At 42.0% G+C, this 13,342-nt stretch overlaps 3 protein-coding genes across 3 annotated transcripts; 2 read left to right on the forward strand and 1 right to left on the reverse strand.

Moving 5' to 3' along the window:
- The first annotated feature begins 83 nt into the window (after positions 1 to 83).
- Positions 84 to 7,046, forward strand: LOC115025366 (fms related receptor tyrosine kinase 3). The gene is given in 25 exon segments (XM_029457544.1): positions 84 to 161; positions 426 to 505; positions 1,003 to 1,154; positions 1,236 to 1,360; positions 1,480 to 1,591; positions 1,733 to 1,872; positions 2,066 to 2,175; positions 2,177 to 2,245; positions 2,360 to 2,501; positions 2,621 to 2,798; positions 2,891 to 2,991; positions 3,069 to 3,183; positions 3,275 to 3,480; positions 3,567 to 3,679; positions 3,763 to 3,895; positions 4,178 to 4,282; positions 4,372 to 4,482; positions 4,625 to 4,781; positions 4,885 to 4,997; positions 5,098 to 5,219; positions 5,469 to 5,591; positions 5,675 to 5,786; positions 5,869 to 5,968; positions 6,345 to 6,450; positions 6,557 to 7,046. Coding segments are annotated over 25 exon segments (3,057 nt in total). The 5' UTR covers positions 84 to 133; the 3' UTR covers positions 6,761 to 7,046.
- Positions 7,047 to 7,616: 570 nt separating this feature from the next.
- urad (ureidoimidazoline (2-oxo-4-hydroxy-4-carboxy-5-) decarboxylase) lies at positions 7,617 to 8,678 on the forward strand. Its single transcript, XM_029457314.1, has 2 exons — positions 7,617 to 8,159; positions 8,274 to 8,678. Exons 1-2 carry the CDS (start codon positions 7,979 to 7,981, stop codon positions 8,621 to 8,623), a joined length of 531 nt encoding a protein of 176 aa, XP_029313174.1. The 5' UTR covers positions 7,617 to 7,978; the 3' UTR covers positions 8,624 to 8,678.
- A 263-nt stretch (positions 8,679 to 8,941) lies between these two features.
- pdx1 (pancreatic and duodenal homeobox 1) lies at positions 8,942 to 13,241 on the reverse strand. Its single transcript, XM_029457313.1, has 2 exons — positions 11,625 to 13,241; positions 8,942 to 9,713 (listed from the first exon to the last, which is right to left on the reverse strand). The coding sequence occupies exons 1-2, from the start codon at positions 12,022 to 12,024 to the stop codon at positions 9,328 to 9,330; spliced, it is 786 nt and encodes a 261-aa protein (XP_029313173.1). The 5' UTR covers positions 12,025 to 13,241; the 3' UTR covers positions 8,942 to 9,327.
- Between the last annotated feature and the right edge of the window lie 101 nt (positions 13,242 to 13,342).

Consider the following 13,342-nt stretch of genomic DNA (forward strand, 5'->3'; position numbering starts at 1 on the left):
TGAATTAGTGCAGCCAGGCGTGTCGGACAACGTCATCGATGCCAGAGATACTTCCTCTGTTTAAAAGGTACTCGCACACATCTTCTGCATCAATCTGCAATGAGTATGTGACACTGACAGAAAGAAAGCATCAATGCGGAGGCAGAGAAATATGATTGCGGGTGAGTCAGACCACTTTATTGGCAGTGTTGGAAAAAAGGCCAGGATTTAAAGATGTTTTATAAATAAATAAAAGTGCGCCTGTGTAGCCGAATATTTCCAAAGACTTCAAATAATAATAATATGTTTAACCAATATTGTAAACCACTGAAAATCATTGCATTTCTCTGTATATTTATTTAAGATATGGTTTTTTTGATTGCCCCAGGTTATTGAGAAAAAATAAAAACAAATTTAAATAAAGTTGCATTTTTCTGTGTTCCTAGCTGTCTTTCTTCTGTGTGCTGTCAAGCTTCACAGCTCTGATGGTGTGGCAGCGCAGTCCCAGTGCGTGCCCAGTCATGAGGTAAAAGCTGCCTGGATCCTTACTGTATGTTACCATGAATGTCATTGCCCAGTGTCTTCCATGCATAAGCCCATCGTAGCAGACTAAACAAACGTACTTTGATTGTCTTTTAGACATGATATGGACTCACTTAGAAATAGAAAAACAAAACTGCAGAGCAACAAGAGGTTGTGAAACATCAGAGAGGGAAATAGCACAAAGTTGACTCAATGTACTAGTTTTATTTCTGCTTATCAGTCATTTTAATATAACCTTTAAAAAGATGACACCTGTTAAAGCAGACACACGACTGGTTATTAAAAACATATATATTACATACATATTTTTCCTCTTACCTGTAGTGCTATTTATCAATGTAGATTGTTTTGGTGTGAGATGCAGTATATGCTGCAGAGATGTCTGTCTTCTCTTCAAATATAGTGTTTGTAACATTAATACATCATCTTGATCACGCTGACACGCAGAGAGCAGGAGAGTTAAATGCTCTTGTCTTTCAGGTGGAATGTTTTGTGCCGGCTGACCATCTGAAGGCATCTGGTTCTGTCACAGTAGAAGTGTGCGCTGGTAGGACACTCGTCATCTCCCTGGAGAACTTTTCTGAATACTCTGTTTGCCGCTGGATCAGAGGAGCAGATCCAGTACTGACAGTGTAAGTGAATGTCTAAATGTATCAAGGTGTTTTTTTACTATGTGTATATTTAAACTAGCTGTTTTTCTTAAACATCACCAGAAATGGGAGTCACTCCATGTTCCTTCCAGCGCTATCTGAGACAGATTCAGGGGAGTACTCGCTGAGCTGTGAAACTAGCGATGGGGTCAGATCCTCAATGAATGTGTTTCTGCAAGTAGCAATGAGTAAGTAACAGCTCTCTCATGTTTCATCACAGCTCTACTACAATGCTAAGTCACAGACAAGACAGCAAACAAACACTGTTTGATACAACTATGTTAATTATTCCACTTTGTTTTTATAGAACGTCCCACAAAACCAAAGCTGACACTGGACAACGTAAATAACAAATGGAGTTCCCCTGATTTAGTGTGCAGCTCTGAGGGCTGCCCAAAGCCCACACTCCAGTGGTCTGGGTAAGATGCGATCCATTACATTTGTAGTTATGATTCAGATTATTTTTATCTGATAACAACGCAGTCTGACACTAACTTTATTATTTTCTTAAACTCTCATAAAAGTAGGATTTTGTAAAGAGTGTTCCTCTTATTGAACAGAAACGTTGATGGCACAGATGTTCCTACAAACGGTGGAAGTGCAAAGAGCAAAACCTCCAGCAGTAAATATTCTAAGAGAGGAGGGATGTGCTGTGCTACTAACGCAGAAGGACAAGAATGCTCCCAGCTGTATGACTACGGTAATTCAATATTTCAACAACATCCCATGAAAGATTTATCCTTAACGAATGATGACAGGCGGAAATTTGCTCAGTTTTCACTTCAATTGCCTGAAAAGGTTGAAGGACAAGCAGTTTACAGCTCTTATTAATCCTGCCATAGCAAATAGTTATTAGAAAAAGAATTAACTTGAGGCCCTGCTGTGTGTTTCAGACCTAGACAGTGACTTTAGGAAAAGTGATGAGGTTTCTAATGTGACCGTGAGCCTCGGTCAGTCTTTACTTCTTCGCTGTCGAATACAAAAGTATGGGACTGGTGCTAATTGCGTGGGAGAATGGCCGCAAAACATTGGACGTTGATACATATGCATGCTCTTCTCAAGTCAAGAAGGAGGTACAGTAATTCCCACTGAGATTTTCTTTTGGATTTCATGTGAACAAAACTCACTGCTCATCTCCTTAATAAGAAACAACTACTACCGTATTATTCTTTCCCATTTTATCCCAGATCTGCATTAAACATGACGCGCATGAAAACAGTGGGATGTCCTACCTGTTCATTGAATCAGTGAGTGTGGACCACGGTGGCACATATACCTGCAGGAGAACAAACAACGACAGAACGTCGACAGTTGACGTTCACGTCCAAGGTCAGCTTCACTTCATTCTTTCTCTCATTTAAACTATTACCAATGAATGGTTCTTTCTAATGTTTAGTCCCGTTTGTACCATTTGTACGTGTACTCATTTCATTCCCGTGTTTCCTCAGCGGAGAGCTTCCTCTCTGTGCAGCTGGAGCAGAGCTTGATCATACCAGCTCAGAATGCATCCAGCTCCTGTTTGCGAGCCAGTGTTTCCTACCACCCTGTGCTCCAGCGCTGTTCCTGGGAAGCTCCTGATAAAACTAGAACTAAATGCATCCGGAACAATTGGGTGACAAAACACAGGTAGTTGCATGAAGAGCTGAACTCCTCAAATTGACTGTTAACGTTCATGTACATTTCTAAACGCTGATGAGTTTTGGATGTTGTCTTGTCAGGACTGTGAAGCTATGTGATGAACTCAAATCAGGAGATTATAAATTACACTTGGAAGCTGGAGGATTAAAAGAAACTAAGACTGTATCAGTGTGTGTTGTAGGTAAGAGAGATTTATATTACTCTTGTACGATTACATCACTTTCAAAACTTTACAATTGTCCACTGACTTTGTTTCAGGCACACCGAGGTTCAAACTCAGGAATAACAACGTCAATAATACCGTCGTCATTGAGACTGTGACTCTTGTGCCAGCAAATTACACCTGGATGTCTTGTTCTTTGTCCAATGACAGGTATGCTCCCTGTCAGGCTGTCACCTTGTAGCCCTGCTGTACACAGTCACAGATTCAGATGTCCTTAAGTGTCTCCTCCTTTGTCTCAAAGCAGCTGTGAAACAGACTCTTCCTGGAAGGAGATCCCAGCTGCGTCTCAAACAGACTCTGATGTCTCGTGTCAGAAGACAATCAAGAGCTCTCTGAGCGGAGGTCTAGTGGATGGACTGCATTTAAAGTTTTGCCTGACAAACTCCGTTGGCTCCTGGTGCCACAACAATATTTACTTCACTCCACCTTCCTTCCACTCCTCCAGAGGTACAAAGATTCACATAAAAATCCTGAATGTAATTGTTTTTTCTTCATGACATGTCATTAGATACTGTCCTTCATCACTTCTTTAGTTGTTGCAAATAATGACAACAGCAGCTTGATGGTGCTGAAAGTCGGCAGTGTGCTTCTGTTCCTGGCTTTGGCAGTGGTTAGCGTGGTGCTCATGTACTTTGTCAAGAGGAAGGTACGTATTACACACCGACACACACACACACACACACAAACATACATGGCGACATGATGCCAGCACCTTTGTGTTTCCAATAGAAACCTCAGTATCAGCCCCAGCTTCAGATCATCCAGATGGTTGGACCCAATGACAATGATTACATCTACATCAACTTCAAGGAGTTTGGGTACAACCTGAAGTGGGAGTTTCCCAGGGAGAACCTGGAACTGGGTGAGCGTTACACCGAGCATTAGACATGGTACCAGACTTAGTGTTGGAAGACCTATTCAGATCCTTTACTTGAGTAAAAGCAGCAATACAACCATGTGAGAATACTCCATTAAAGTCAAAGTCCTGTATTTAAAACTATCTTTTTATATACTTTTTTACTTAGTACAAAAGTATAATCAGCTAAATTGTTTTATGTTATTGTTCCAAGTTGAATTACAATGTGCTAATAAAGCTTCACTTGCCTGTAAGGATGTGCGTTGAGTGTTTCCGTGTCCTCCGCAGGTTCAGAACTGGGCTCTGGGGCTTTTGGCATGGTGGTCCAGGCTACAGCGTATGGCATCAACAAGCCTGGAGTCCCGCAGCAGGTGGCTGTCAAGATGCTTAAAGGTCAGTGTTTCATATATTGATTCCTGTGAGCGAAATGCAAAATGTCACGCAGGTCATTTCAGTAGCTGTTGTGATGTTTGACGCTGCAGAGAAACACCAGACGGTGGAGAAGGAGGCCCTGATGTCCGAGCTCAAGATGCTGACTCACATCGGTCAACATGCCAACATTGTTAACCTGCTTGGCGCGTGCACAGACACAGGTGCATTTAACACAGCTGATTACACATTTGTATACACTCATTGCATCTGATTGTATCCAGTTGCTTTGTCCAGATGGGATGACACATCTGATGCAATGATAATCTTGAACGCCCACATTTAGTATTTCTTTTCCCCATGCAGGACCCACATACCTGATTTTCCAGTACTGCTGTTATGGAGATCTACTGAACTACCTGAAGACAAACAGAGAGCGCTACCACAAGTCTGTGAGCGACGCTTTCACCAAGGACCGTTTCAGCAGCCTTTACCACAACCTGCAGCCCAGGAAAAGCTCTAGGTGGGAACATTGGTAAACAAAGCGTGGGAAGATCTATATCGGGAATAATGTGTTGGAAGTTTAACCTGTTACAATAACAATCACGTCACATTTGTGTTTTCAGTGAGCCCGACACAGCAGTGGACAATTACGTGCCCATGCACAGCTCTACCACCAGAGGGCAGGAGGACATCGCCCTCCTCACCATCAACCCCAATGACATGGACAGCTTTGAAGGTGACGAAATATCAGCTGAAGTCAGAACAGATAAACTATTAACACCTGCAGTTGTCTGAGCGGAGAGTAGCAGATCTAACTAATCCCAGTTTCTCTGCAGACCTGACGATCTTTGAAGACCCAGACGATCCGACGGAGGACCTGCAGACCCTGACCTTTGATGACCTGCTCAGCTTTGCCTTCCAAGTGTCCAAAGGCATGGAGTTCCTCTCCTCCAAGAACGTAAGAGACGAAGACATTCCTGACCTATTGCATCTCCAACTGCTGGTCTGTTTTTATAGACATAATAAACTTAAATGTAAAATAGTTGTCAACCTCCAAAACGCTTCATGTTGGCTCATGTCACTCCAGTAAATTAACACATCAACAAATTACACAAAAAAGTTCAAATGTCAAACTGCAGTCCCAGGCTTGGTCTTTGTGGATAAGTGTGATAAGGTAAACATCCTGATTGGTCCCGTCTGTCCGCAGTGTATCCATCGAGACCTGGCAGCTCGAAACGTGTTAGTGACGAAGGGCAGACTGGTGAAGATCGGAGACTTTGGACTGGCCCGGGACATCGACAACGACTCCAACTATGTTGTGAGAGGAAATGTATGTCAGACTTTTATTTTTACAACATTGATTGGTTGCTAAGTTCTGTATGTTTGACTGGATCCCTCTTCATGGCTGTGCAGGTGCGTTTGCCAGTGAAGTGGATGGCACCAGAGAGCACCTTTCAGGGGATCTACACCATGAAGAGTGACATCTGGGCTTATGGCATTCTGCTCTGGGAGATCTTCTCACTTGGTAGCTTTTGCCATGAGCAGTACATTTAAAAGTCAAGTGCAATATCAATTCCTAATACCAACCCTGTCTGTGTAACTCTCAGGTGTTACTCCGTACCCGGGCATGAAGGTGGACCACACGTTCTATTCAATGATTGAGAGAGGATTTAAGATGGAGTGTCCATACTACGCCAACGAGTCTGTGTGAGTGTCCTCTGTCTGCAACGCTTGTGTTGTCCCTTTTACTTCACTACAGTTAGTTAAGAACTTTAATTACTAGTTACTTTAATATAAAACAAAACGTGCAGTCGAACAAACTGCAATACCATATTTTCACACTTGTTTTAAGAAAGTTTAGTTTGGACCTAATTATAACCAGAATGTATTAAGATTTATATAAAATAGTTAAACTAGCTCCACCTCGACCCGCTGCAACACTCAAATCCAGCTTGTTGTATTGGTACTTGGATCTGAGTAATTCAAGACCAAACACTTTAATTTCTATTTATCCTGGATAACCGAGAGTCCAGGTACTATTGCACAATATTTCATATCCTTCCTCCATGACTTACTTCTCCAGATACGGGATGATGTGTAAGTGTTGGGCTCTGGATCCCTGCAACCGGCCATCTTTCTCCAAACTGGTGTCCTTTATGTGTGACCAGCTGACCGACAGAGAGGAGAAGGTAGGCCTGTAGAAATGCTCCATTTAAAGTAGAGTTTTATCATTTTCACAGCCATGTAAATATTGCATCTTATCTACAAGAAGCATCCTAATCCTTCCTCTTTCAGATCTACCACAACATGCTTGACCAGACATCCAGCGACTACCAAAATGCATCGGACATTTTGAACATTTCTGCTTTGACACAACCGAACGAGAAGAAGACGGCCAACGATTACTGTCAAACCCGCTCGACTGAAGAAAGCAAAGCAGAAGTGTTCGACAGTGTGGCAGCTGAGGAGAAGCTAGAGAAGCCGTCTGATATGAAGTGATCATCTATCACTGAACGCACGTTGACCAAATGTTCAAAGCATTTTATCTATATTTTGTTATATTCTTAATAAAAACTGTTTAAGATTTTTGTCACAGTAATAATCTCAAGAGTGGCAGTACAATGCACTTGCTTTATATTCAATTATAATGTCACACAAAAAGATTTTTATTATGTATATGGGATTTCAGTGGATTTTAATTTGTGGCCTGATAATAAATATTGATGTATATTGTGCAGCTCAAAATGAAAAGGTTAATTAATAAATATTCTCAGGACTAAAGACATGTAAGAGATGGAGTTGTTATTGTTCTGCCTGCATACTGTAGCAGCTGATCAACTTTTAGTTTTAGATTTTATTATATATATCTTTATGCTTTGAAATGTGATTATTATTTTGTGGTCTCATTATGTCGGCAGATTAAACCCAATTTTTCTACACATTTATATATATTTTTCAAAACAAGCTTTCCTATTTTTAAATATTTTAGTGGATTTTTATTATGTTTATTTGTCTGTGTTTGTTTAAGCATTGTACCTGCAATAAAATGCACATTTAACACATCATTTCATTATTTTTATCATTATTTGAGTCATTTCCAAAAGACTAAAGAGGAATAACTATTCAGAATTTCACATGAAAAGTGTCTAAAAGTCTAGAAATGTTTTCCTTTCCTATGTCATACCTGACAAATGTGTAACCAAGTGGTAAAAGCAAAATGAAGTTGCCTCTAAGTTTGATAGACGCAGTCACTCATAGTGTGTAGTGACTGTACAGGCGTGTCCTCCCCATAGAAGAGCCACTGCTGCATTTGTGCTGCATTTCTTTTTATTTCCCTGGAACATTACCTGCTTCTTTGTGGTGTAATTGGAAACCATTTCCTTCATGTGAAGCCAGACCTTATTGAACTTTCATTATATACGCCTAGATGACACAACACTGAGGAGAAAATACAATAAATAGTCTACCCCAGAACCGAGCGTTTGGAGTTGTATCAACTTCCTGTTTCTTTTCCTTGTGCACTAGGAGACGCCATAGATCAGTCTGCATGTGTGAAACGCATCTTAAATGTGCATCACAACATCGACTGTGATCTGACAAAGAAAATATTAACCGCAGCCAGGCGCAGGGGGGGCTGCTCTGTGTGTCCAACAGTGCATTAACCCTTGTCCGAAGGTCAACACACTCTGCCTGTGCAACTACTGAAGAGAGTCCCGCATGAACATGGACATCGCCACAGTGAATGCTCTCACTTACGAGGATTTTGTAAATATTTTGGGCAACGTGGTGGAGAAATGTCCCATTATAACAGCTGCTGTGTGGTCGGGGCGTCCATTTTTTAACTTGACTGCTTTGGAGGCTGCGATCAGTGAATTCATCGATGCTCTCCCAGATTCAGGTGAGGCACAGACCAACATGTTGGGAACCTTCTGTCATGTTTGGGCGGCTTGGCCCTACAATGTGATTTACTGTACGCACGATGGCACTAATGAGACATTGCTTTTGTGTCAAGGTAAAGAGGGGATCCTCAGGTGTCACCCAGACCTCGCGGGCAGGGACCTCCAGAGTGGCTCGTTGACCCGGGAGTCGCGCGAGGAGCAGGCAGGAGCCGGGATGGACGCGCTGAACTCCGCGGAAGCCTCGCGCGTGGCCAGGCTCAACGAGGAGTACAAGGAGCGCTTCGGGTTCCCGTTTGTCATCTGCGCCCGGATGAACGACAAGGCGAACATACTACGGCAGCTGTCCGAGCGCTGTCAGAACGAGCGCGCGGTGGAGAGGGCGCGCGGCATCGAGGAGGTGAAGAAGATATGTCGCCTGCGTCTTCAAGGTCTCGTGCTCACTGACGCTCACAACAAGTTATGAACCTTAATTACTGGAGTTTATATTGGATGTCTCTTGTGCCACCCGGATGTAAAGACTGCCATTGTGTGATATTTAGCTTTATTCCAAATTGATTATGTGTGTTATGCATGCATCATACTGTACAATGAATTCTTCAAACAATAAAGTGTGTGTACCATTGATTCTAATCTATCAATTTACATGATATAGCCTATAGCCTTATATACAAGTGGACAATAATAATATGGCAAATACAGTCATATTATGCATATATATATATTCATAAACCTAATGTATAAACAATGCACTGTTAAACTTCAATAGACCATGCAACAGATTGTGCAACTGAATCCATGTTTACTGCCTCTAAAAGGGGATATGAGTTGGTGGTCTCAACATGCCATGTAGTGCCCCAAATACCTCAAAGCATGCATGATGAAGTGGCATGAAGAAATGTCCCTTCAGTCCTGACAGACAATGGTATCCGATAAGGAGACCTACGATGGTGGGTGAGAAAGTCCAAGGGGGTCCCTGGAAAAAGGGCACTTAATTTAAATGCCATAACTCTAAGAGAGGCTTAGGTTTCAATCTCAATTAGGGATTCCTAAAAATATAAATTCTCTCAAATGTGGATTTGAAATCCATTTCTAATTTGGTTTCCATCGAAACAAACAAAACAAAAAATACTGCAATTTGAGTTTAAGTCTTGAGAAGCTGCAGCAGGTCTATGCGGGCTCTCTGGGCCCAGGTGCGGAGAGGGAGAGACCGTGCAGCGGGGAAGCAGGAGGTGTTGTGGTGAGAGGTCCGTTCGTAGAGGTGAGCCCCCCCGTGGCCTCCCCCTGGTCCCCAGAGGTGATGGAGGAGTCCTGCTCCGGGTCGCCCCCCCTCACCCTCCTTCGGTCCTCCTCCTTCTTCCACTTCATGCGCCGGTTCTGGAACCAGATCTTGATGTGGCGCTCGGTGAGGCTGAGCGTCAGCGCCAGCTCCACGCGGCGCGGCCTCGAGATGTACCTGTTGAACAGGAACTCCTTCTCGAGCTCCAGCAGCTGGGCGCGCGTGTAGGCAGTCCTCGTGCGTTTGTTCTCCTCTGATTCCGCCATCACGTAAGGTCCTGGAGCGGAACATAAAGTGGTTTCTTCATAAATTAGATATAGGTTCGCAAAAGTTGGGAATCAGTTGTTATAGGTCTATTTCTGTTCTTCTTCATTCCTACAATTATTACAATTTAATATATTTTTTAAAGTATTTCACACAGCATTGTATTAAATTATAAAATTACAAATAGTTCTACTATAGACAATAGTCCTTTCAGCCATCTGACTGTTTTTATTCTGTGGTGTATGTATTTATGTTGTCTGTGAGCCCCCAACCTAAGACAATCTATCATTATGTGATGTACAATAAAGTTTTTTGAATCTTGAATCCAATCAGGCTTTTGAACAGCAGTGCAAGACATTTATAAAAAGGTATATGTATTTTATTAATTTGGCCATCATAAAAGGGAGAATTCTTTTTAAAACTGGAAATGACAAAACACTTAAAGGTGTATTAGAGGTCATTGGGTTAGAATCTGACCTTTCCAGCAGGCACAGAAACCACAGTGTATATTTGTATTCTGATTGCCAGTCAAATAAACATTTATTCACTTGTAATATCACAAGGAATTCACAATTACTTGAGAATTACCCAAAAATAAACCTAATTTCGAGTTGAAATTTGGAAGCAACAGGTGTTATGGAGACGTGAAAGTTGTCCAGGGAAATGTATTGTTCTTAAACCACAACATTTCCTCCATGCCAAAAAGTAATTTTGAGAGAACATTAAAAAAAGCATAGGTGGAAATATAATTAGCATGTTGTAAATCATTTTAATCTGGCATCAGTTGATATATATCACGTATATTTATTTCCTTCTAGAAATATATTTTGAGTTGATTCAAATTGAAAGTTGAATTGAGACTATACCCGAACAGTAAGATATATTTTAGAAATATTCTTAAATAATATTTGGATGTAAGACATTGACGGTATGAATGCTTATTTAACAAGGCACAATGACAGCTTTGACCCTTATAGCCTATATAAAATAATTAAAATGAAAGCCCTCATAATTATGCTAAATAAAAACGTTACCTATTAAAGTAATTTATATATCTTCACTACACTATAATTAACAATCACAACAACTGTGCGCAAAAATAAACCAAAAGTAGGAAACAATGTCACAGGAGGAGTTTGTAGTCGACACGGAATGAGTGAATGATTCAAATGTAAAGTAAAAATGTGAATAATAAAGAACTTAATATATATATATATATATATATATATATATATATATATATATATATATATATATATATATATATATATATATATCCTATTATATTTTAGCTGAATAAACTTTGAGGTCTATTACTAACTTTTCTCTGGAGAAAACACGCTCATTAGAAAACAGACTTTAATTTGTAGGCCTATAATTAAAGCTGATAGTCTAATACAACGGCCCCCCCAGTGAAAGAGGAAAAGAAAACCTTAAATGATTCAGTAATTTGATTAAAACCGCACAAATCTAACAATTCCCTGTTGTATAAAAGGTATTTTATATTGCTGTCCTACATCAATCTACCAGATTGTGGTAGATGTGGGTGTTTTGACGCCTATTGTACTCTATAGTTACTATACAGCCTATTGATGGTTTAAGATACGGCGTTTTGTGAATATGTTTTGTAAAGACAAAACCCACACTTTTTTTGTCACGATAAGACCTGATAAAAGCAAGCGCTGACCTTCCGGGCCTTTTACAAATTGACTGACAAGGTAAACTGAAACACCCATGGATCATATTGTTGGGAGCATGATGTCATTATAGTCCTGAGAAAGAGTCAGATGAAACTTACTTGTTAGTGCTATGACTACAGAGTGATGTTGTAAACAAACTGAGGAGTGCTGCCCTGAGAAGCAGTTCTCCATTATGATCTTAAACACATGACATTTACTGACATTTAGCGGTTTGGAATAATTACCTGCCCACTGTCCCTTCCAGGTGTGAGAGTGAGATTTTGTGCTTTTCATCCAGGGGAAAGGGAGGTGATATCTGCTCTGTTCCCCCGTGTCTCCATAGCCAGCAGCAGGCGGGAGAGGTTGCTGCTGGAGCCCCTGAGGATGGTGGAGGTGAGGCACACCTGGATCCTCCCGCATGGGTAGACTGTAAGAGGCGGCGATGTCAGGAAGGCTGGCCTGCTCTAAGGCTCCCATGGACGGCGGTGTGTAGACAGAGTGGACCTGCCTGCTCATGTAAAGGCAAGGCGGCGGGCTGTGACTGTAGTCCTCCCCCTGTGATCTCTGGTAGGCACAGGAGTCCTTAAAAACCTGAGAAGGATAATAATGATCTTCCCGATTCATGGCTTCCGAGGACCCGCACATGTACAGTACCTGCGCCCTGCCTCGGCGTGGACCTTCTGCTCTACCTGTCTCTGGCGCAACTGCGAGGCCCTGGCGGCTCCACACAGGTGTGTCACTCTGCCACCATGTGACTCTGCAGCGCCAAAGCCATTGGTTTCACTGTTTGCAGACTTATAGCCCTCAGTTTCCAGGATCTTCTGCAGCTTGAGGGATTTCTTTCAGTAAATTGAACAGAACGACCGTCAGCGCGTAAATCAATGCCACTCTGTAAATACCACAACGTTTACCTGTCACCCACCTGTGTTTGCCCGCACAGCAGCAACAGACAGTGAACAGGTGTATCTGTGAGACCTTGCCGGACTCCTTAATGGCCTAGAACGCACGGCAAAAACATGTTTCTCTTGTAGCACATGTAGGATTGTCCTCAAACAATGCGGCATCGACAATTTATATAGGATTTGTCTGCACTCTGCGGCTGATAAATCGATAAGTATGGGCGCAAACATTGGTTGACCTGCCAGATAAGAGACCTGGATGGAGAGACAGTTGTCTTGGAAACTCGGGTGAAACGCTCAAACAACATACTCTGTTTCCACAGACTTTTTTTCATTGTCTACACCTTTCTGAGTTTTAAAATGTACCCATTACACTTCTGTAAATGCATCATTTAACACCATTTAGCGCGCGTGGGTCCTGCACGGTCCCCTGCACGAAGGGCCCTCGGCGTTGACAAACACAGAGCCGCTGCAGTCGCTGCACTCTCGCCATGTTTGCTGGCCATTAGCCTTTAGCAGGTGTGTGTTCGCCCCATTAAACAGCCGCTCTCGTGGTAAACCAATTAAGGTTGGAGTGAGCAACAGAACTCAATTAACTAGCGTGCGCGTGGAGCGTGACTCCTCAACCTCGCGAGCTCACCTGCACGTTTATGCAACATTTTGAGCCTCTGTCACATGATCGGAGTGATTTACCTATTTTTCATGTAAATTGTACAGGACAACGGGGCTTTTACCTTCACAGTGTGTATCAATAGTCTATTTGCACTGAGTTCTTCAAAAGCAATTATGGCACTTTCCACGGTATCTTAATGGGGCACTCAGCGATGCAATAAAGTTCAAGTAAACCAATTCTATACAAATCACCCCCTGCACTATGGCTTAATGGTGTTTATATTTGATCATTGTTTCAAAGAGGAAGGAAACAGTTAAACCAAGCTATTCTCCACTACAGTGGAGATAGACAACGTGATTTATGAAGCATGAGGTGTGTTAAACGCATTTTAGCCGACTTCTTCCAGACACAGACATTGGCATAATGGCTTAAGCGAGGAGTAATGCATCTT

This window comes from Cottoperca gobio, chromosome 20 (genome assembly GCF_900634415.1).
Source record: "Cottoperca gobio chromosome 20, fCotGob3.1, whole genome shotgun sequence".
NCBI classification, from domain to species: Eukaryota; Metazoa; Chordata; class Actinopteri; order Perciformes; family Bovichtidae; genus Cottoperca; species Cottoperca gobio.

Excerpts from the sequence above, each read along its gene's own strand:
- urad (XM_029457314.1), top strand. The coding sequence starts at position 7,979 with ATGAACATGGACATCGCCACAGTGAATGCTCTCACTTACGAGGATTTT. Across the intron at positions 8,160-8,273 it reads CGATGCTCTCCCAGATTCAG|GTAAAGAGGGGATCCTCAGG; the intron begins GTGAGGCACAGA and ends TTTTGTGTCAAG.
- pdx1 (XM_029457313.1), bottom strand. The coding sequence starts at position 12,024 with ATGTGCGGGTCCTCGGAAGCCATGAATCGGGAAGATCATTATTATCCT. Across the intron at positions 9,714-11,624 it reads CTGGAAGGGACAGTGGGCAG|GACCTTACGTGATGGCGGAA; the intron begins GTAATTATTCCA and ends GTTCCGCTCCAG.